This window comes from Falco cherrug, chromosome 3 (assembly GCF_023634085.1).
Source record: "Falco cherrug isolate bFalChe1 chromosome 3, bFalChe1.pri, whole genome shotgun sequence".
NCBI classification, from domain to species: domain Eukaryota; kingdom Metazoa; phylum Chordata; class Aves; order Falconiformes; family Falconidae; genus Falco; species Falco cherrug.
Window position 1 is genome coordinate 44,123,719 of NC_073699.1, and position 20,947 is coordinate 44,144,665.

Sequence of the window (20,947 nt, forward strand, 5' to 3'; positions counted from 1 at the left end):
CTGAAGGGAGGGAACGAAGAGGATGGAGCCAGTCTCCAGTGCAGGACCAGAGGCGACCGGCACAAACTGAAACACAGGTTGTTCCCCGTGAACATCAGGGAACACTTTTTCACTGTGAGGGTGACTGAGCGGTGGCATCAGTTGCCCAGTGGAGTTGTGGAGTCTCCGTCCCTGGAGGTATTCAGAAATCACCTGGACATGGTCCTGGGCCGTGTGGTCTAGATGGCCCTGCCTGAGTAGAGGAGTTGGACCACATGACCTCCAGAGATCCTTCCCTGCCTCAGCTGTTGTGTGATTCTGTAATAGCAGCATTGCTACAAAGAAGGCTGAAATGAAGTGGGTTTTGTTGTTTGTTTGAATTACGTGAGCTGGATCAGTGATCTTTTCTTTTTTTTTCTTCTTTCTTTTTAAATGAGGGAGAAAAAGTAGGATTGATGTGTAAGAGTAGCAGTTTATGAACTATACAAATGGATGATAATTTATAGAGAATTTAAAAATATTTTTAAGATTAATGTCTCAATAGCATATTGCAAAGAGTAATGACTGTTCAGCTTCACAGAAAACTGAGTAATTCATTTGCCTCTGTACCCACATTATCATCAGAAAAAAATACTGAAGCAAAAATATATGCACCACCCCCCCGCAAATGACTTATGAACGCAAATATAGGTGGAACGCAGGCCTATGCTGCTGAATTATTGCATAGCTGTTCTGTAGTGCCTTTTGCTGACAGAAGCTTGTTTTCCTTGTATTACCTATGTGATACTGTTCTGTCAAAGATTAATGGGTGGCATCTGTGACAGCAAAAAAGTAGGTTTTTGTTAACTATAGATCTGTAAAAGAGTACTTACGATCAAGAAAATTATCTGTACTTCCAGAAGAGTGCTGGTTTCTCCTACTTAATGTTTCGTTTCATTGAGATTTAGTGGAGTTCCTGGATTTTGTATGTGACCGTGGACATTTTATTATTTCCAACCTGATGACTTCTGTTCTGAAATTTGGGGTTTAAGGAACTAAATGAAGATTGGGGAGGGGGGAAAACTTAGCTGAAGCCCATGCCCTGGAGTAGCTTTGTGGCGTCCCGCTTCTCTGTTCCACAGGCTGGCAGTACTCGGACTGTAACCCCATGTTAATGTGGTTAGAAATATTGGTAGAGTAGTGCAGTATGACAGAATCTATTTATTTGCCTGCTGTACATGTGAATGTTGCTTTATAAGCAGCCTTTATCATATGTAGTACAACTGCTTGCGTAACTGGGGCACATGGGTACCAGTGTCTTCAGAGGAAGTGCCCTTGGCCTTCATTGTGATGGCTTGAAGAAGGATTTTTCATGTGAAGTTGTCTGTGTTAGACCTTTGATGGGAACTTCAGTGTCTTGATGGAGTATTTCAGGCATGTCCAAAAGAACGTTCAGGTTTTGTCAATTTAACGTCTGTTAGCGCAGACTGTTGATGTGAAATGCTGCTGCATTTGATTAGATACTGTATGTTCGTGCATTTGTCAATTCTGTTCAGAGGAGTTTCATTAATGTAGATTGGAAATTATATATTAACAAGTTACTTTAGAACAGAAAATACGTTGAAACTTCTGCAGGGAGAAGAGTTTATATGGACAAAGATTTATCTTACGTAGATAACTGCTTTCACTAGAAGTCACTGAGGTTTTTAACTGAGGTTGTTAAGGCCACACCTTCCCCTGTACAGTATTTTAGACTGACTTTAAGAACTTACTTCACCAGTTTCTAGTGTGCCTTGTTCTTGGGAGGACATAAGGTCTATACTACAGAGTTGGACTCATGTTGGTTTTGAGGATCTATGTTTTTGGAGAAGAGCATGTTTGCATTGACTTGCTTACTTATCTTTCTTTCTTTTTCTCTTTTTTTTTTAAACTGAAGTAATTTTGGGCATAATAAGGGAATATGAAGATTTTTGACTGTTCATTGGTTATATAAAACTGCTGAAAAGAACCTAAAGGCTAAGTTTGGCTTTATATATTTCAGAATTGAATTACCAGGCCCGTTGCAAAGAAACTGTAGCTATGTATAGTTTGATCTTTAGGTTTCTAAGACACTTTAATCATATCAAGTGGAATTGAATATAAGCTAGCATCAGTCATTTGAATAAACCAGGTAACCTAAGAAGAGTAAAGCAAAAGTATTTGGATTAATCTTTGAAAACAGATTAAATCTATTTTCTGTATTGTTTGCACTGTACTGGGAAAGGGAATTACATATGCTGTGAAAATAAACGTGGTGCTTGTTTGGCACAGGAGAGGCTCTGAGCATAATTATCTGCAAAAGCACCAAAATCACTTGTTTCAAAACTTTGCCAGTAAAGTTAGGAGAATTTCTGAGCTTTAAAGTATATGTAAAGGCTACTTGTGTACTCAAAACCTACTTGTAATTGCTGTATCAACACACAATTATTAATATTCTCTTGCTGGCGTACATATCTTATGTGATTTGCTAGGGACATGGATTTGATGTGTGCACATGAGAGCAGTTTTCCAAAAAGAAATTGTTTGCAGTACTGTGTGTGTGTTTACACAATTTCCATAATATTTTTGTCCTTTCAATAACAGAGTTCCTTAAAAAGATAAGTCTCAGCTGTGATTTAAATATTTGTTTTTCTTTACAGGGTACTTACAAGGAAAACTTTCTTTTCTAAGCCATGTCTCTTTACTTTCTCCAAAAAAACCCATATTTTTATTAAGAGTAACATTTGATACGCAAAAAAATTGCGTTGCCCTTGTTGTACCAGACTTTCTTGAACAGTTTTCTTTTCGGTAAAGGTTTTTTAGAGAGAGTGTTTATTTTCTTGTTTTTTGTAGCAAATTCTGAAATCGAGGTGTCTGTGTCTGCGAGAAATGTGAGAAGGTTGCTTAGTTTCCAGCGATACCTGAGATCTTCCCGGTTTTTCCGTGGTATCACTGTTCCAAATTCTTCAAACATTTTAGATGATGATTATAATGGACAAGCAAAGGTTGGTTGCTTGATTTTTGTTTAAGTATGTTTTTAAAAAAGTTTGCTAATATATAACTATCTCATGTTAAAAGTGCAAACAAATACAAATTTTAAGCACATATTCTTTATATATATGTATGTGTTTTTCCCTGTGTGTACATATATGTATTTGTCTTAATAAGTTCAGCCAAAATTACATGGTTTCTAACAGACTCCTTTACTACCCACAAGTTTACTGGAATGATTTTTAGAGCTTATGTGGCTGGTGTAGGTTCTTTAATAACTAATGAATACAAGATGCACTTTCATAACTGAAGATAACAAGGAAAGGAAAATGTATCTAAGAAATGTAATGGAACAATTTGGACAACTGGGTCTACACACCACAACCCCTGCTTCATTTCTTTTCATTTTTAGTCTAACCTCACTACTGAAAATGTGGAAGAGTGAGTACCTACCAACTGAAAACTCAATAATATGCAGTAAATGGATTTATCAGAATATTATTATACCAAACCAACTTTTTCTCTGGTAGGCAATCCTAGAAGAGAAAAGGGCGATAGCTATAATACGCCTGTGCTGCAGTAAAGCAGGGAGAGCAAGTGCTGGAATGATGGGCAGTTCTAAGGGAACAGTTAGTTGGATGAAAGGCTAGTGTACTGGGGACGGAGGGTGCATGGTGCTGAAGAGGGGAGTGAGCAGACAAAGATTATTTAGGTTATTCAAGATCCCAAAGGCGCTGTTGTCTCACTGATTGCATGTAGTGCTTTTTGTTTGTTATCTTGATGCAGAAGAGGAATACACTTGTAATACAATGATTGTGTCCATGCTGAATATGGTCAGGCTGCGCTGTAGGAAGAATCTGATAACCTGGAGGATGGATTTTAAAAATGTACATGTAATTTAATAGTAAAAAGACCTTCTTAATGCTCTTGTTTGTTCTGGTAGTGGAGTTTTAGTGGCTGGTAAAGAAAAGCTAGAATATGTAATTGGATCACAAAACAGCTCTACCAACCTAATGAGAATAGGAGAAGGCAAGTATTTGCTGTAAAATGTGCTGGACAGGTCTTTGTGATAGTGGTAGGGGAGGCAAAGATTGTGACTGCTGAACTCTGTTGAGGCCTCCAGTGCTGTTTGCTGTTCTTGTTTATCCCTGTTGCTGGAAGAACAGTTCACGTGGAGCAGCTGTGAAGAAGTGCAAATTCAGGTAGAAAGTCAAAAGTTTCTTAAAAAAAGCTCATATGTCTAGTAAAGCATCTAGATACTATTTCTCCTATAAACAACAGGGGAAAGAGAGAAAACAAGATGAAAGACTACACAGAGATTAATTTACTAGGTCATTGCAAAAGTTAAAAGTGGAAGAAGTCTGAATACAGAGTCATTCTGTCATACTGTTTCTGGTTTTAACCTAATTGTTTTAAATTATGTCTTAGTTCTTTTAAGAAATTGACTAAAGGATGAAAGGAAAATCTGCAACCAATTCTGTCAAGGCACTTATCATTTTTTCCAGTTTTTTAATTTGTAACATGTATTAAAGTTTTCAGTTATCAGACAAATTTAATTATTCTTTTAATACTGTTTTTGTATGTAGAAATCCTAAGACTTTCATCTGTCTCTGAAATCTTAAATAGTCCTCTGGGCTACAGGAAAATAGGCGCATACTGAGAAAAAATTGACAGCTTTTGTGTTTCCTTTCAGTGTATGCTGGAGAAGGTTGGAAACTGGAATTTTGATATTTTTCTTTTTGATAGACTGACAAATGGTGAGTTTACTTTTGATATTTTGTGTTTGATCTCTTTGCATAACTTAACTATTGCATTTATGTTGCGGTATGTGATTGCTTGTTCACTAAAAAGCACAAGTTTCCTCAGGTAGTACTTTTGATTTAATAGTCTTTAATCGAAGTTCTAGTTTGCCTGATCACTCTGTTAAAATGCCATTACTGTCAGTACTGATAATAATAATTGATTTGTAGAAGAGGCCATTCTTGTACTTTGTAGGTTGCTATTCTCTCTCAGTAATTTGAAGAAGTAATTGGATAGAAATTACCAAATAATTTTGCTAACAGTCTTTTTTTTTTTTTTTTTTTTTAAATTATGGAGTGCTGGTAATTTATGTTGTGTCTAAATGGTCATTTATGTTGAACAAGTATTTTTCTGATAAATTTAATATTAGATAAAACAGTTCTGTTACTTCATAGTGCAATAAGAAGGCATGTTGGTATGAATGCATTATAATTACGACATAGAATAGAATACCTAGAGAGTTAGAAGTTGAGCAGACAGAAGCTGCCATATGCATAGCTTCTACAAAACACAAAAAGGAAGGGAATACTGTGGTTAGTTTTGTGCACCCATTACAAACAGGTAACTACATAAGTAGTTGATTAAAAAAAAAAAGTATAGTTTAAGTTAGGGACAGGCAGTTAGAAAAAAGATGTGTAAATGTGCTGGAAAGGAGGAGGGAGGGCTGCTGCAGTGGGCAGAGTGAAGTTTCATATTATAATCACAGGAATGGAAGCTGAGTTTTGAATAGAATGGAAAGAGGAGGTGAGTCAGTCCAGCATCATGGTGACATTTGTGCCAGTGTGGAAAGTGAACAGAGGGCAGCACTTGCAGGTTTTACATCAGTCAAATGGAGTTGGTAGCAGAGATGCAGTTGGAGTGTTTAAAGTTGGCAGAAAGAGAAATGAAGTTCAGAAAGGAAAATGTGATGTCAAAAGATAATTTTCTCCTGTTTTGTTGAAGAGACGCTTGGCTTAATCTAGTGTAAAAGTAGTATCCTCAGAGTTTGATTTAATAGAGAAAATGGATAGAAAAAATGAAAACAATGAGGATTTTTAAAAAGAGAACATTTATATAGCTAATTATAAACTTTGGATTAGATAACTGAATTGAGAAAAAACTATGTGTGCAAAGTTAACTTCTTTGTAAGCACAGTTTATTTTGGATTAGTTTATCAGATTGGAGTAATCTGAAATAATCTTTTTATAAGAGGCCTTATCTACCTCTTAAATATGCTTTTTTCAAATAAATTTTAGATAATACCAGAACAGCTTCTATTGTGGTAGCCTTCCTATACCAGCTGATTTGCTGGTATTTAGTCATTTTGGGAGGACATTTTGAACAGGCAGTTTAGCTCTTGGAAATTTGTAAGGGGAAAATGCTGTACATAAAATACTCTGCTTGATGAGCTGCCCTGGACAAGCCTGTAAGAAACAAATTACTCAGTAAATGTTGTTCAAAGAATTGTGTATCTTATTGTGAGGAAGTGGCATGCACATGTAAATACGTTAACCCTAGTAATAAGCTAGATTTAGCAGAAATTTTTGTCCTTTTGTACTTCAGTTTCTGTCTGTGCTAGGTTCTTTAATTCCTGCTAAATGAAGATTGTCAGTCAGTGTATGGAAAGTTATCTGCCAGTACCTATTGTTTGCAGAGCAAGTAACAGGCAAGCTGTTTCAAGTAAACATTTGCAGAGTATTTCTGCCTCTTAGTTGTTTTACCACTGCAAGAGATTATAATATTATAGCTATAAGTAGGTGAAGTATATTGTAAGCTTGTAACAGTATACATTTTCTAGAAAAACTTCAAGCTTTTTCTTTGCGTTCTGGGTGAAATAAGGAGTAGTTTAGCAAAATACATGAAAATGAGAGCATACATACAATGTATGCTAATTGATAGTGTTGGTTAGCTTTTTTCTTCACCTGATTATTTTTGTGTTTGGTTTTAAGCTGTATGTCTGTCTGTGATATGTTCCACCATGATATTTATAAAATTGAATGCCATTGTAACAGGTTTGCATGTTGTGAAACCTGTTCCTTTTTTAATGTTCAGTAACATTTTCCTCCTATCAGTTGACAGTGGACAATTGGTGAATGCATTATAATTATGCAAAACCACTGGTGATTACTAGCGGAGATAGCTAATGAATCTTGTCGTGCAGTAAGATTTAAATATTTATCATAAATTGGTGTAGTGAAATTTGCTTGTATTATTTTTGTGACCAATTTGTTTGAAATAATAGATTTCTTATGAAAGTGTCACTGATTTTATGGCTTCCAATGAATTAGTATTTTCATCTTATTTTTAGGAAACAGTCTAGTCAGCTTAACCTTTCATCTGTTTAATCTTCATGGACTAATTGAACACTTCCAGTTAGATACGATGAAACTTCGTAGATTTTTGGGTAAATACAGCTTTTTATTATGATGAATATTGCTGTTTATCCGCATTTTTATACCTTAACTGAAGTGCTGGTTAGAGTTTAGCAATAAGGTTTGAAGAGTACTGATGCAGTCAAGATTGTGCAGTGATTTAAATTATACTGATTGAAAAAATCTCTCAAAGTTTCTATGAATATGGAAATCTCCATGTTAAATCCAAGCAAGTATTAACAAGTTTAGTATTTTTGTAGCAGATGATGTATTGTATTTATTAAATCTAAATAATCGGGAATATATGTGAGACTGCATGACATTTTTATTGGGAAAGGCTAGACAGCTCTTTTCTTTGTTTTGATTTTCAGTTCTGTTTTATTCTTAATTTCTGAAGTTCATGATATAGTTTCCTGTGTTGAACATGCCAGCTTGACCATATTTAATGGTGTCAATTTGATGCTATCCCTTGCTTGCTCAAACTCTCCTACAAATAAGCACTGTACTGTGGACGTATAGACAGAGTGCACAGCAATTTTGCTTGAATGTTTGGGCCCATGGCACTGGAATGCTTCAACAGAAAGAGCTGTAAATATGATGCATAATATTCAAACCAAATGGTACTTACACTTAACAGCTGAAAGAGCTGTCTTTCTGCATCCCTGTACTGTAGGCACAGATGCTGGTGTGAGATTTCCTTCCTTTGGTTCTTGTGTGACAGAACCTTTAATTTTGTGGACTGGGAAGCTTTTTTTTTTTTTTTTTTTTAACTGAGCAGGAGCAACAAGTTTCTAGTCCCTGTTACCAGGCTGTCACAGTTTCAGAGGAAACAATTTTGTGGTTACAAAGCTTGCCATTTAACAGGAGAAATCGCATTTGGAAGGCCTTTCTCCCCTTTCAAATAGAGGAATGTTTTTGTTTTCATCATTTAGTTCTCCTTCAGCTTTAAAAAAATTCAGTTCTGTCTTGCATTTCGTGTTGTTTTAAAGTGGTCTCAATTCTTTCCAGTTTCAAAGAGGTAGATTGGCTGACCTTGGTGATACCTGATGCATTGGAATGTGAAGCAAATAATTACAGAAATCTGGTCTTTGGCTACTCAAGCTGTAACTGAGTGTTTTGTCTTTCCCTTCATGCTTATTTCCTGGTTAGTTGAGATTTAGCACATGGCAGTACTTGAAATGAATGAAAGACCAGTTACGAATGACTGAATTAGTTAATCAATTATCAAAAGATAATGGTACTCTTAACTACATGTGGCTACTCAAAGACATAAGTCACTAAAGTTAGATTAGACCTGGAAGAAGGCAAAATTTTATTTTGGCTTTGCAATTCACCACCCTTTCCCTTTTCATTAATGCCTTACTAGCAGTGAGAAGAACATTTCTTAGCTCTGTCCTAGCCCGTCTGTCCAATCAAGGAACCTTTCTTCCAAATACAGCTTCTTAGCATAAACCAAATTAATTCTTTTCTTTTGCTACCTCTTATACCCTAATCCAAAGTAATCTGAAGATCAAATTCCAGAAAACTAGGAAAGCTCAAGTGGTCCATAGTGCCACACAAAATTCACTTTTTTGAGAACTTACTGGAATATTTTTAAGGAGAGAAATCTCATTTTAGCCATTTATTTTTTTTTGTGTGTGTGTATATATATATATAAAATCTCACATATGTGTGTGTGTGTATATATATATATAATGTTTGTTTATACACATACAGAGTCTTCCTGTGATTTCTAAAGGTTACTTGGAGATCTGTCTCTTCCTACTGTGTGTTTTCAATTCCTTATTCCAGACCTGAACAGGGAGAGAGAAAATACTAAACAGTGCGTTCCTGGAAACATGGGATGGTTGTTCCATTCTGGTTCTGGCAGAGTGATCAAAATATTTCCTGGGTCTGCTTTATTAAAATAAATAAATCAAGAAAATTCCAGACTTCAGGTAGCTGGACCAGCCTACGAAGCCACAAAAAAATTGAGTAAGCCAAGGAAATCCTCGTTCATGCACTGGATGTGAGGAATAGGTGAAAGGGAGTTCTACTGCAGGTTCATAGAGCCCAAAGATGCTTATTTTCATTATTTTCCACATGAGATGTCAGCTGTGCATTGAGAACTATTTAGATTCCATGATGGTTACAGTATTTTAACTTTTCATGCACCACAGCTCTTCACAAATGCCATGGCAGTTATGCTGTAGCATTACAGTCACAGTTGCCTGGTGGAGGGTACTGGATTGTAAACTGAGTAGAAAAAGAGGTTGTGAGTATAGTTGTTTGAATGGGATTGACAGACTGTAGTCAGCCAGGAAAATGCTCTTTTGAGGTTTGCTTGAAAGAGCTGATGTGTCATGTCAGGCAAAACTTTAGAATATAGTTTGATTGCTGTGCTTCAGATCTTCTCCCCCTACATCTTTTTTAACATTATAGTTCTTTCACTCTACATACTTGAGCTAATGTTGATGCCCTTTAAAGTATTCTACCTATAATGTTTAGACAACCAGGAAGATGGAGGAGAGCAAGGAAGAAGTTAAATAGGGAAAATTAAATCTAGGAGTGGTTAGTCAGACCATCATCTAAATGAGATTCTTTTCGAAATTGCGTATAGGCTTACATTTGCCTGAGTACAAGTATGAGAAGATCCCTAAACTATGTAGAGGTGGCTTTCCATGACCACTCTCCTGAAGGGGAAAGGAAAGCACTTCATGTGGCAGGAAAGCAATACCTAATCCTGTCTGTTTTCGAGGCATGATATGAAGGTCATCCTGATGCTTTGGTAAATAGTATTATCTTCATTTTGTATTCCAGGTTGCCTCAACATTCAGGCAGGCTAAATTAACCAAGGAAGCCTTTCCGGGGAAGTTCTCAAAGTCAAAGTATCTCAGATTATATATTGATTTCAAGTTGTTTAATTTTTGCTCTGAGATGATTTTACGTGTAGTTGATTTTCTTTAGAAAATACTGTTTCTTCATATAAAAATCTTTTATATCTGTGTCATCGTTCAGCTGACAATTTATTGACTTTGACACTTTTACGCGTATGTAACTTGTGATATTGCATATTTCTGTGCCTAAAAAGGGCATATAAAATGGTACTTGAAACCTTGCTGTTTTATTTGATTTTGGGTATTTGTTATTTTCCTGCAGTTATGGTTCAAGAAGATTATCACAGTCAAAACCCTTACCATAATGCAGTTCATGCTGCTGATGTGACTCAGGCCATGCACTGTTACTTAAAAGAGCCCAAGGTAAGGGAGCGATCTCACTTTTACATCACATGCAGAAATACATGTATTTGTGTGTGTGCACATATATAAATATATGTGTATGCACATACACGCACTCTTAATTAAAAGCAAACAAACCTAAAAACCCAGCAAAACCCACTCTTGAACACAAAAAGTCAGGCAGTGATTCCCCATGTTGCTGAGGCTGTGGGTTCACACTTGGCACTATGCTTTTCTTTTTTCCCCTTCCGAGCTGGCATTGTCTTTTGTGTGATTTCGTGTTGAACCAGAATAGGGAATTAAGATTGCAGCTGTTTAACATAGTGCTGTGCCCAGAGACATTTACATAGAATTGCAGCCTGAGTCAGAGCCGACAATAACAAACCTGTGTGTGTGTTGCTTGGGGTAGGGTAGTTTTGTTTGGTGGTTTCCCCCCCCCCCAGAAACTGCTGTTACGCTTGCTTTGCTCATCTGATGTTAATGAATGGTGTGCTTCTGCTAGAGGCACCTTATAGCAAGACATCAGGAATTGTCTTTGGCCTTTCTTAAAAAGGGCAGTGTGACAGACCTTAAGGAGTTGAGCTAGTTGAGTGTTTTTTACTACTTGGACTGCTGGCAGTCTGCTGTAAGTGATGTCTTAGACAATTTCAGGGCTACATCCTGTCCTTCTGTATTAAATTGAGAACTGTAGTCCTCTCTAGCTAGGTGAGACAAGTTATCTGCCTTGATGCAGATTATCACCCATCTGGTATTCCCGTGGAAAGAATAGCTCTTTATTCTGCTTCTGAGGTAACAACAAAGAAGATCTGGCTCCATGGGTGTTTTTCAGAGGTTCTTTGCCCGCTCTTCCCACACGGTTTCTCAGTGCTGCTCTCTGATCAATTGTTGATGCAGTGAGCCAAATCGGAGCTGTACACGATGAGCTTTTTTATGCATGCAGTTTGGAAGCTATGAGCATTTTATATTTAATACCGGTGATGGAAGTTTTGTAATGCTTCGGATACAAGTATAGACGACGTATTTTTAGTAACGTATACAGCTACTGGTTCTGTTGCACCAAAGTGCTTTATAAACATGCGAGGCATGATATGTGGCAAATGCAACAGGAAATACGAACTTCTGTCCTTGCAGGGTGTTTGCTGCATTTGTGGGCAGAACTGTCCTCTCTGTTTTAGCGCAAGCTAGACTGTATTACTGAATTTAACTCACAGACCTCCAACCAAAAGTAGTAGCAGCTATGAGCAGTGAAAATAAGTCCATACAGTTTCATGATGAGTTAATCTACATGCACATACTTGAAAATATTTCTTTTTGGCAGATTTGGTTCTTTTCCTGGTCAACTTTGAAATACAATTTTGCCTAAGAGTAGAAATCCATTCTGAACAGTTCTAAAGTGTTCCAGAGCATTGCTTTCTTCCTGTTAAGATGAAAGGTTTTTATGTTTTTTAAAATGTAGTCAGTATTTAAAGCACAATTGACACATACAGATAAGCTTGGTAAATGAGATGGAGAGCTAATTTTAAGAATTTGCTGCTTTTACAGGATCTGGTTAGGAATAGTAGCCATAAAGGAGCGTTTTGTGTGCCAGCATTTTTTAGGACTGAACCTTCCCATTAAGTAAGAATAGTGCTTAAACCATTGTTGAAATTTTGTAGCTTTTGAGGGGGAAATACTGTGAGAAGTCAGAGGAATATTAGTTTTATGTTACTAAAATTTTCTCTGAGTTTCTATTGGCTGTTGTCACTTTTTTGTCTTTTTTAATAGTTATCTGTGCCCTTTTCTGAGGGCATACTTGTATTGCTTACAGAATTACATTTGTTGTTACTATCTTACAGCTTTCCAAATCTTTAACTCCATGGGACGTTCTGCTCAGTTTAATAGCAGCTGCCACACATGATTTGGATCACCCAGGCGTTAACCAACCTTTCCTAATTAAAACAAATCATTACTTAGCAACTTTGTATAAGGTAAGGACAAAATTGGTTTGTTTGTGAAAACCAGGTTTGGGGAATGCCTGAGGAGTACAGAAAAGGAGTATAAATTGTGATGTGTTTAGTTAGTGGTGGGTGTCAATCCAGACATTGCTTCCCTGTCACTGGGATAAAAAACCTGTGCAAACTAACAAAGTATTCAGGACTTGTGAGTTTTAACCTCCTTGGAAAAAAAAAATAGTAAAGAAGAAAGGAAAACACCATTCCCAAAACACATCAAAACTGTCTGGTACCGCTCTTAGTATGTAGCTATTCAGTTTAAGAAAAAGTAATTGATACCTGTAATACCCTTTCCATTCACAGAATACCTCAGTATTAGAGAACCATCACTGGAGATCAGCAGTGGGATTGCTGAGAGAGTCTGGTTTATTTGCACATATGTCATTAGAAAACAGGTATGTTCACACAAAATCATAGTATCATAGAATATTTATATTCTAGGTATAGAATCACAGAATATGTGTATTCTATACATAGAATATATCTAAACTATTTTTATATATTAGTATGAGATGTTTGCAAACTGTTACTTAAGTAAGGCAGCCTTGCAAAACAAACTAAATTATTGCATGGCAGTTCTGAATACAAAATGTAGATTACTGTCTATTTTAAGAGTTCCTGGTTACTGTGCTATTGGAGTAGAGCAGTTCATGGTGCAATGTGATATTCGGAACATAACATTTACTGTGAGCACACTGCAGAAGTGTATTCGTCTAGTCAAGCACCCGTTCAGATTAAACTTGGCAGCCTTTTCCCATTCTGCCATCACAACTGTAGTTTGAAACAGACCCTTTTCACCTCCTTTAACAAGAAATAAGCTTTAAACAATTAGTTTGTGCATTTTTAAATGGGGGAAAAAACAGCACAGAAGAAAAATTATTAGTCTTCCTGAAAGCTGCCAATGAAACATCCTGGTATTTCTATGGATATTGTAGGAATTTTTCAGAGAGGGAAAACGAATAAAAGAAACAGTGCAGTTAAAACACTGATTATAAAGCTTGTTTTTGTGTAAGAATGAATGTGATAAAAAGACGTAATTCTAGTGAAGGCTGTTGTTCTTAATTGTTATGCTCTTTGAATGTGTGGTATCACTGATTTCAGGCAGCTGATGGAAAGCCAGATAGGTGATCTCATTCTTGCCACAGACATCAGTCAGCAAAATGAGTATCTGTCCATGTTTCGATCCCATTTGGATAGAGGAGACCTATGTCTGGAGAATGCAAACCATCGTCACTTCATTTTACAGGTGATCTTTTTGGTAATATTTTTTAAAACATCATTTTAGTGTTAAAAGTAGTTTACTTAAAATGCTAAATACTACTTCTGCCAGGCTATCTCCTCCTTTCAAAGTGAAGTAGAAATAATTTTTAGTCATTTTGTTTCATTACAAGTTTGTTCCCTCTACTTCAATATCCCCCGCTCTCAGCACTTCTCCCGAGTGATGTCGTGTTTTGGTAAGTCTGATAACTTAGAGCTGCTACAGCAAGGAGAGATGTGTTTCCAAGACAAGGCTTAGTTCTTCTGATGACTCCAGTGCAGTCTCAGAACTGTGAAATGCTTTGTCAGAACATATTTTGGGAAAGCATACTGTTGTGAATCAGTTTGCAGCTGTGCTAGGGAGAGGTTTAGCAAGCTTTCAAAACAAAAGCCTTGAGAATCTCTTTAGGTTTATAGAAATCCCTATTATTAGGTTCATATTGTGGACAATAGAAGAAAGTGGACAGATGAGACCAGAATGCAAACCATTACTAAAAACGTGACCTTCAGAGCCAGAAATGGAAAATGCTGTTTACTTTGATGTTTCTTTTTCTGTATTTATTGTTGTCTCCTGTACTAGTGAATATACTGAATATTTTTATATTATTAATATACTGAAATACTTTGACTTCACTGAATTTCCATATTATTCAGAGATGATCATGAGATCTGATAGTTCCCTGGGCATTTTTTAAAAACGATTACAGAACGTGACTTTAGAGAGAAGCACAAATAGTAGGTAGGTTTGTTATTCACAAAACTTAAAATAATCTGCTGTCAGGAAATAAATAATCGCAGATGCTTCTGTTGGAGGGAGAGGTGATCTAACACTGTGTGTTAACTTACTAGATGGCTTTGAAGTGTGCTGATATTTGTAATCCATGTCGGACGTGGGAACTGAGTAAGCAGTGGAGTGAAAAAGTAACAGAGGAGTTCTTCCATCAAGGCAAGTACGGGTAGACCTATCTGTTGGTCCATAATGTATTTACTGTGGAGAGAGCAACCATGAGTCATAGCTTCTGGCGAATAAAGGGATTTATATTTAGGGCTAATAGAGATTTACAGTACAGTATGCGAAATTTTTTACTTTCATGGGATGTACTTGCAAAAGGTAGATGTTACGAAAACCCAATAAAGAATCTTAGAATCTGAACCTGGAATGGCTGGTGCAATAGATCCATCAGCCTGAAAGGTGCCTCAGATGAATAAATATGCTCACTTTAAATTTACCTAGTGGTTTCAATAAATTATGAAACATATTCATCATGTATCTGTAGTTTTTAAACTTTAGCCGTGAGGCCTGTTGGTAAGCAGGTAAGAGCTAGGGAGGAGATTTTTAATTACCACATAGTTAAGGCTGCTTACGTAAGCAGTTAATAAAGCTTTTAATTGACAAATGGAGTGAATTTTCTCCATTGCTATTGTTTTAATAATAAAGTATGCTTCTCGTTTCTTAAGGCTAGTTTAGCTGACTTGAGACTTGCTAATTTGTGTGTGGATATGATAAATGGGGAACAGACTGCTTTATTTGGTGATAGTCATGTGAAGCTTACTCTTAGATAAAGGTGAGAGGGAAGCAGAACAACAAATTGGCTTTGGTGAGAAATTGCTGAAGGCGAAGCTGTTCACTTCCATATTGCTAAGGGCGGGGATTTTAATTTGTCGTTCTATGGCAGCCTAGGAGGTTTTGCAAGGAAGTATGTTAGTCGCTCAGGAAACCTGTGATTTTATGTTTTTTCTTTCATTATTTTTTGATGAAAAATACAAAGTACTGTTAGTCTCACTGAGAGACCTACTTGGGTTTTTTGGGAGATGGGGGAGAGAAGTAAACGCATTCAACCAACTGCAGGATACTGTCCTTGTTAACCAGCTTCCACAGCTTGCCAGTCTTGGTATTTGGTCGCTCCATTTGGGTCTGGACTTGATGACTTAACAGTTGTAATATACTTTTATTTCTGTAGGAGATATTGAAAAGAAGTATCACTTGGGTGTGAGTCCGCTTTGTGACCGACAGACGGAAACTATTGCCAACATTCAGATTGGTAACTGCATTTCAATTTATTGTAGTAGATTTCTTTCAGGATGCAATTTGAAAACACTACCTTTTAGATACATTTCCTAGAGCTTGTACCTGCTCTGTGTGTATGTGTGGCAGCGTTTTTTTTTCAATGTGCTTGGTAACAGTCCTCCCTTGAATTTGAGGAGTTTCAGTGTTCATGAAAGGTGCTGCACTGGCAGTCCTGGCGACCGAAGCCCTTCTGTTTCCTCACAGAGCAGGTACAGCATGGGAAGCAGCTCCTGACTTTTTGTGCTGCTGCCCAGAACTTTCCTCACCTGAAGTGGCCACTTCGGGAGGAGGCATGTTCATTGCCCTTGCCAGTGCAATCTCGGGTGCCTTTTGCAGCGAGGTTGCCACAACAGGGCTCCAGCTCTCTGGGTTAAGCTTTCTGGAATGTTAGCGTTCCTTTTAAATGCAGCCGTAAGAAGGGTAGTGGGCAGAGATTTGATGGGGAATGGTGAATGGCCTTTTTTATTGTTGTTCTTGTTGGATTTTAATCCTAACTGGATTGGATTTTAAATAGTAAAGTTACTTTTTATAGTTATTTTTAATAAAGTTGCTTATGTAGATTGAGTGGGGCTCAGTTAAAAACACAGTAAAGGATACATTTAACCACAAGCACAGTACGAACTGGTGCTTTAAATTAAGAGACAAAACCTGATCTGTTAAATCAGATGCACCGTTTAATTTAGAATGTTAGAAAATCATACATTTCTGTAATTGACAGAATTAAATTGACTTTTTGGTTCATGGAAATAGACACTATAAATAAGTGCACTTGCACATACACACAAATACGTATATAAATGTTTGTGTGCTGATGTTTTGTGGCCTTTTTGTTTAAAAATTTCTATCACTTACATTTTTAAGTATTCTTAGTCAACTTAATATCGTGAAAAGAATACCTTCCTTTTATTCCCCTCCTGTAGTATAGTTCAGACTGTCTGTGGGATATTTTGTCATGAAATCTTTCTTTTAGAAATGTAGGTTTTCTAAAGTAATTAGTTGCTGATGTTTAGATTCTCCCCCCACCCCATGTTCTCCAGTATTTTCCTTTATTTGGTCATCGTTGTGAAAGACAGGTTAATTTGTTATCCAATATAATGCTGTTCTTTTGAGTGACTAGTAAAATCTTTTGCATTTTGAGAGATTATTTTGTAAAGATGCCCTAAATACTGAAATGAATGTTTAAGTGCATGTTGGAGAAGAGTAGTCTGATGCAGTTTATCTTTTGCTACTGAATTTTATTTAAAATATCGGAGTATCGGGGGGGGTGGGGTGTGGGTGTCCGTCCATTTGGTTTATTTTTTTTTTTCACCTGGATGTTTGTTTGCCTTTTTTTGAAGGTTTTATGACCTACTTAGTGGAACCTCTGTTTGGGGAATGGGCCCGGTTTTCAAACACCAGGCTGTCACAGACAATGCTTGGCCACCTGGGACTGAACAAGGCTAGCTGGAAGGGGGTGCAGAGGGAACAGTCTGGCAGTGGTGACGACGTTGACCCCGCTTTTGAGGAAATGGACTCAGACATATTACCTCAGGAACCTCGACTGTCCTGACCTCAATCTTCATGACAAAACTGCCTCTTCTCTTGGTATCTGCATGGTTGGATTAAAGGAGATACTTGCCAGCCCAAGGTTTTGGTAAAATGGTAAAATGATGCCAGCATTATTTATTTCCAAGTTTTCCTTTGACACAGACCATTTGAACCAGAATTTTTTTTAACTGCAAGATCTGAACATAGAGCAATATGCATACGCCTCAGTTGGTTTTCGTTCGGAACCTTGAATATGCAAAGCACAGCAGTGACTGAGCCTTGGAGGAACAGTACGAAAGCTTCACCGTGCCACATGGCTTTGGTTTTTTGGTGGAATTTGGAATACAGTCTTCAAATCTAAGACTTGAGATGGATTGTTCCACTTCCTCGGAATTCAGCAAGACTTGCATAAATGTGTTCAAAGCATACCTTCCACTCAGTCCCTGTTTTAATACGGAAATGTGAAGTGCCCATCCTCTGCTGCCTCTGGCAAGACTTGATGTTTACAAATGTACTCTGAAACTATTGGTTCTAGACTTAACCTTTGCGCATGGCTGTGAAGGAACCACTAACTTGGTTTTTTGCTTTTTTAAAAGAAAAAGATCAAATCTGAGACCGCAGCTCTTGTTTCTTTGGATGCCAGAAAAGCCTCCCATTTGCCATAATTTTGTTTGTGCACTGGGAACTGAGCATTCATCATAGAGCACAGCCAAGCTTTACTCCAGTGCTATATGGGAATGCAATTTTTTAATGGCGGAAAACACTTCCGAATTTGGGAAGGGAAGGGGTGGGGGTGGGGGGGAAGTGTCCGAACTGCATTGCGATTCTGCAGTGGAAACATCGCATGTTGTTTTCACTATTGTACACTTGAACTGCACATGCAAGAAAAAGGTGGAATGTCTAAACACCATAATCAGCTCAGGGTATTTGCCAATCTGAAATAAAGTGGGATGGGAAGCGTGTCCTTCAGAACAAGGGTACAAATGCCCCTTTCGCTGCAGCGTGTGTGTATGTGTGGGTGTGTGAGTATGTTTGGGATAGGGGAGGGCGGGAGGGTACAGGGAAGGGTTTGAACGGCAACTTTTTTTTTTTAATTTATTCTTTTAGAATGTGACAATTTCATGAACAGCCACACTGGGGAGGAAACTGTAACAAATTGCTACAGATGCCTTAAACTATGCACAAAGCTAAGTGACCAAATTTGTTTTTGATTTGAAAAATAATAATAATAAAAAAGTGCATTGTTTACGTATTCCTCCCTCTACTGAAACATTACCCACTGATGGGTATTTGATGGGAAAAGGAGAAAATGTTTTTTAGGACAAAATTAAAGGACTAATTTTAAACTTAAAACATTCCATTTTTGTAATTTGTTTTACATTGTTTTAAGTACAGTAAGCACAACTGTAATCTAGTTTGAGAAACTGGTGCTTTCTTTTAGTTCATTTGTATTTCCCTGTTATTATTGTAAAAGACTGTTTATTAATTCTGTTTACAGTTTGTTGCAACAGCCATTTTTGGGAGAGAGCTTCAGCGTAAAGCCATTTGTAAAGGCTTTGCCATATTCATTTTAATATGTGCCTGTTGCTGTTAACTTTTAATTAATAAAAAAAAAATCTTTTCACATCATGCTCCTGTACATTTAAGTTATGACTGAGTCCAGCATTATGGGAAGGTAGCTAAGGCTGCAGTCAGCTTCCACTGTAAAACTAAGCCAACTTCTGGATTTGAAAATACTAGTCCTCGTATGCCAAGATTTATTGCCTCTCGGAGCTTGGCCTTTTACTGTTTTGAAAAACAAATCCCGACTTCCCCAATTGTTTCCCTTCTAAAAATTGTTTACTATTCTTTCATGTTCCCTGGAGTAGTATCATTAATCTCAGAGTGGCCATGTTTAGAGAAATAAATTTATAATTAAACCATTTTTTTGAACGTGCGTGAACTTCCTTCCTTTGCTGTCAGTGCAAGTTCTTGCCGTTGTCTGACTTCAACAGAGAAGGATCAGATGGGGTAAGGAGCCTTGGTTATAATTTGCAGTAACAAAAAAGCCTTATTCCAACAGGTTGTCTCCACAAGGGTGATACTTGCCAGCGCCAGTGGTGGTTGGAGCTGTCAGAACACAGAGGTAACGGCTGTACCTCGCTACAGAACTGCAGCTAAGCTTCCTTACGGCCTGTACAGGTTTGTAGGGTTAAGTGTGGAAAAGTACTGATTCATCCCAATTTTTGAATAAAACATATGCCAAGCCTGCAGCTATTTTCAAAACAATCACTAAAACCAGTATCTCCTCATGTCTTCTGTGACTCACATTTTTTTAAAAATGTGACTTGGTTAAAGCTAGGGCCTCAACAGCAATATAAATTCTGCTACTTGTTACAGGCTATTAGCATATTTGAATAGGTAATTTTAATGAAAATGAAAATTAATGAATTTAAAAACATGTAAATAGCAATATTCCAATTAATATTTATAAGCAACCTGTGATGCTTTAACATGCTGCAATCTTGATGTCATCTGCTCTGATAGGAACCAGTACAGCTCATCAAAGCGCTAGAGTAAAACACTAGTAGTTTTGTTTTAAGCCACCCTTCCTGGAAACGGGCTTCTGTCTTTTCCTGCTAGACTGGATTTAGAAAAGACTAAGCCTCTTCTTGCACATGCTAGCCTTCTGCAAATCTACACTGAACTTCAGCATTCCTACAGCTTAGAAGTTTCATGTGAGAGCTGGGAGCACAGGTACGCCAGCAGCGTGCCTGATGTGCTACAGCTGCTGCCAGCCAGCCTGTGTGAGTCCAGAAATGTGTTACAGGATGGAGGCCAGGTCCTCGCCATCGTTTTTTTTAAATCTACAGATCTGGTCCCAGCGGGCTGCACTACTCGCTTGCACACATGGACAGATACAAGCAGGCCCCAGGTCTCTGCCCAGTGCACGTCCGTGTCCGTAGTTTGAGTACTTCTGCCTGAGGTGGTTTTCCATGGTTGGTAGCACTGTGTGGGTGACAGACTTCAAGCAGACAGATACAAATGAAGGTACAGAAAAGTATGAAATAGAATTAGTAGACGGCAGCTTTGTGATTCCATTTCCTTGCGCAGATGACATTTCTTTTGCTATCACTTTACATCACTAATAAGCTTTGCCACATGTTTTTATATTTCTGGGGTGATGGATGTCTGCACCTCACATACGCAGTTCAAACGGACCATGTTTGGTGTGGGGTTTTCTCATGCTTGAGCCTAGTTTAATAGGTCAAGCGACCCTCTCAAGTTTACGAGTTAATGATACAATTGCACCGAGTTACTTCATTTGAACTCCTGACACAACGTAAGCTGAAACACTTTCAACAGAGGCTTTGTCTCTGAAAGAGAAACAGCAGAGGGTTTTTTGGGCCAGCTGTTCTGAAGCTGTGGCCTTTGGGGAGTGGGGGTGGGTAGTGGTGGTTGTGCCACACCAAGGGCCTATCAAGGGACCCCAGAGCACCAGGGGACAGAGAGGCTGTCCAACTACCTTCCTGTTACATTTGTGGTGAGGCATAAACTTCTCCCTGGTTCCTGATGTTTTTTTTTTACCCAAATGTAACTGAATTAACAGCGCTGTGCTGTTCTATGACTAATTCTACTGTTACTTCTGCTGCACAGCAAGGTAAATGCTCCAGTCCTGAAGGAGATGCAAGTTGTCACTCCGCTGATTTATAGTCACTATAACAGAATGTAAACCATACTTTATTGCGGCTGCTATCACGTAGAGTACCACAGATCACATACACAATG

General features: G+C 37.7%; 1 protein-coding gene across 3 annotated transcripts in view; it reads left to right on the forward strand.

The window, feature by feature from the left end:
- The window catches only part of PDE7A (phosphodiesterase 7A), a 78,397-nt gene extending 59,286 nt beyond the window's left edge, over positions 1–19,111 (forward strand). For 2 of the 3 annotated variants that reach the window (XM_055703736.1, XM_055703737.1), the window contains 10 exons: positions 2,830–2,981; positions 4,661–4,724; positions 7,055–7,150; positions 10,257–10,357; positions 12,172–12,303; positions 12,631–12,722; positions 13,429–13,573; positions 14,434–14,530; positions 15,546–15,626; positions 16,990–19,111. In XM_055703736.1, the coding sequence (XP_055559711.1) occupies positions 2,830–2,981; positions 4,661–4,724; positions 7,055–7,150; positions 10,257–10,357; positions 12,172–12,303; positions 12,631–12,722; positions 13,429–13,573; positions 14,434–14,530; positions 15,546–15,626; positions 16,990–17,201 (1,172 nt within the window). In that variant the 3' untranslated portion in view covers positions 17,202–19,111. The remainder of the gene's footprint in view (positions 1–2,829; positions 2,982–4,660; positions 4,725–7,054; positions 7,151–10,256; positions 10,358–12,171; positions 12,304–12,630; positions 12,723–13,428; positions 13,574–14,433; positions 14,531–15,545; positions 15,627–16,989) is intronic. The other variant, XM_055703738.1, reaches the window with a different exon arrangement.
- Positions 19,112–20,947: the final 1,836 nt, after the last annotated feature.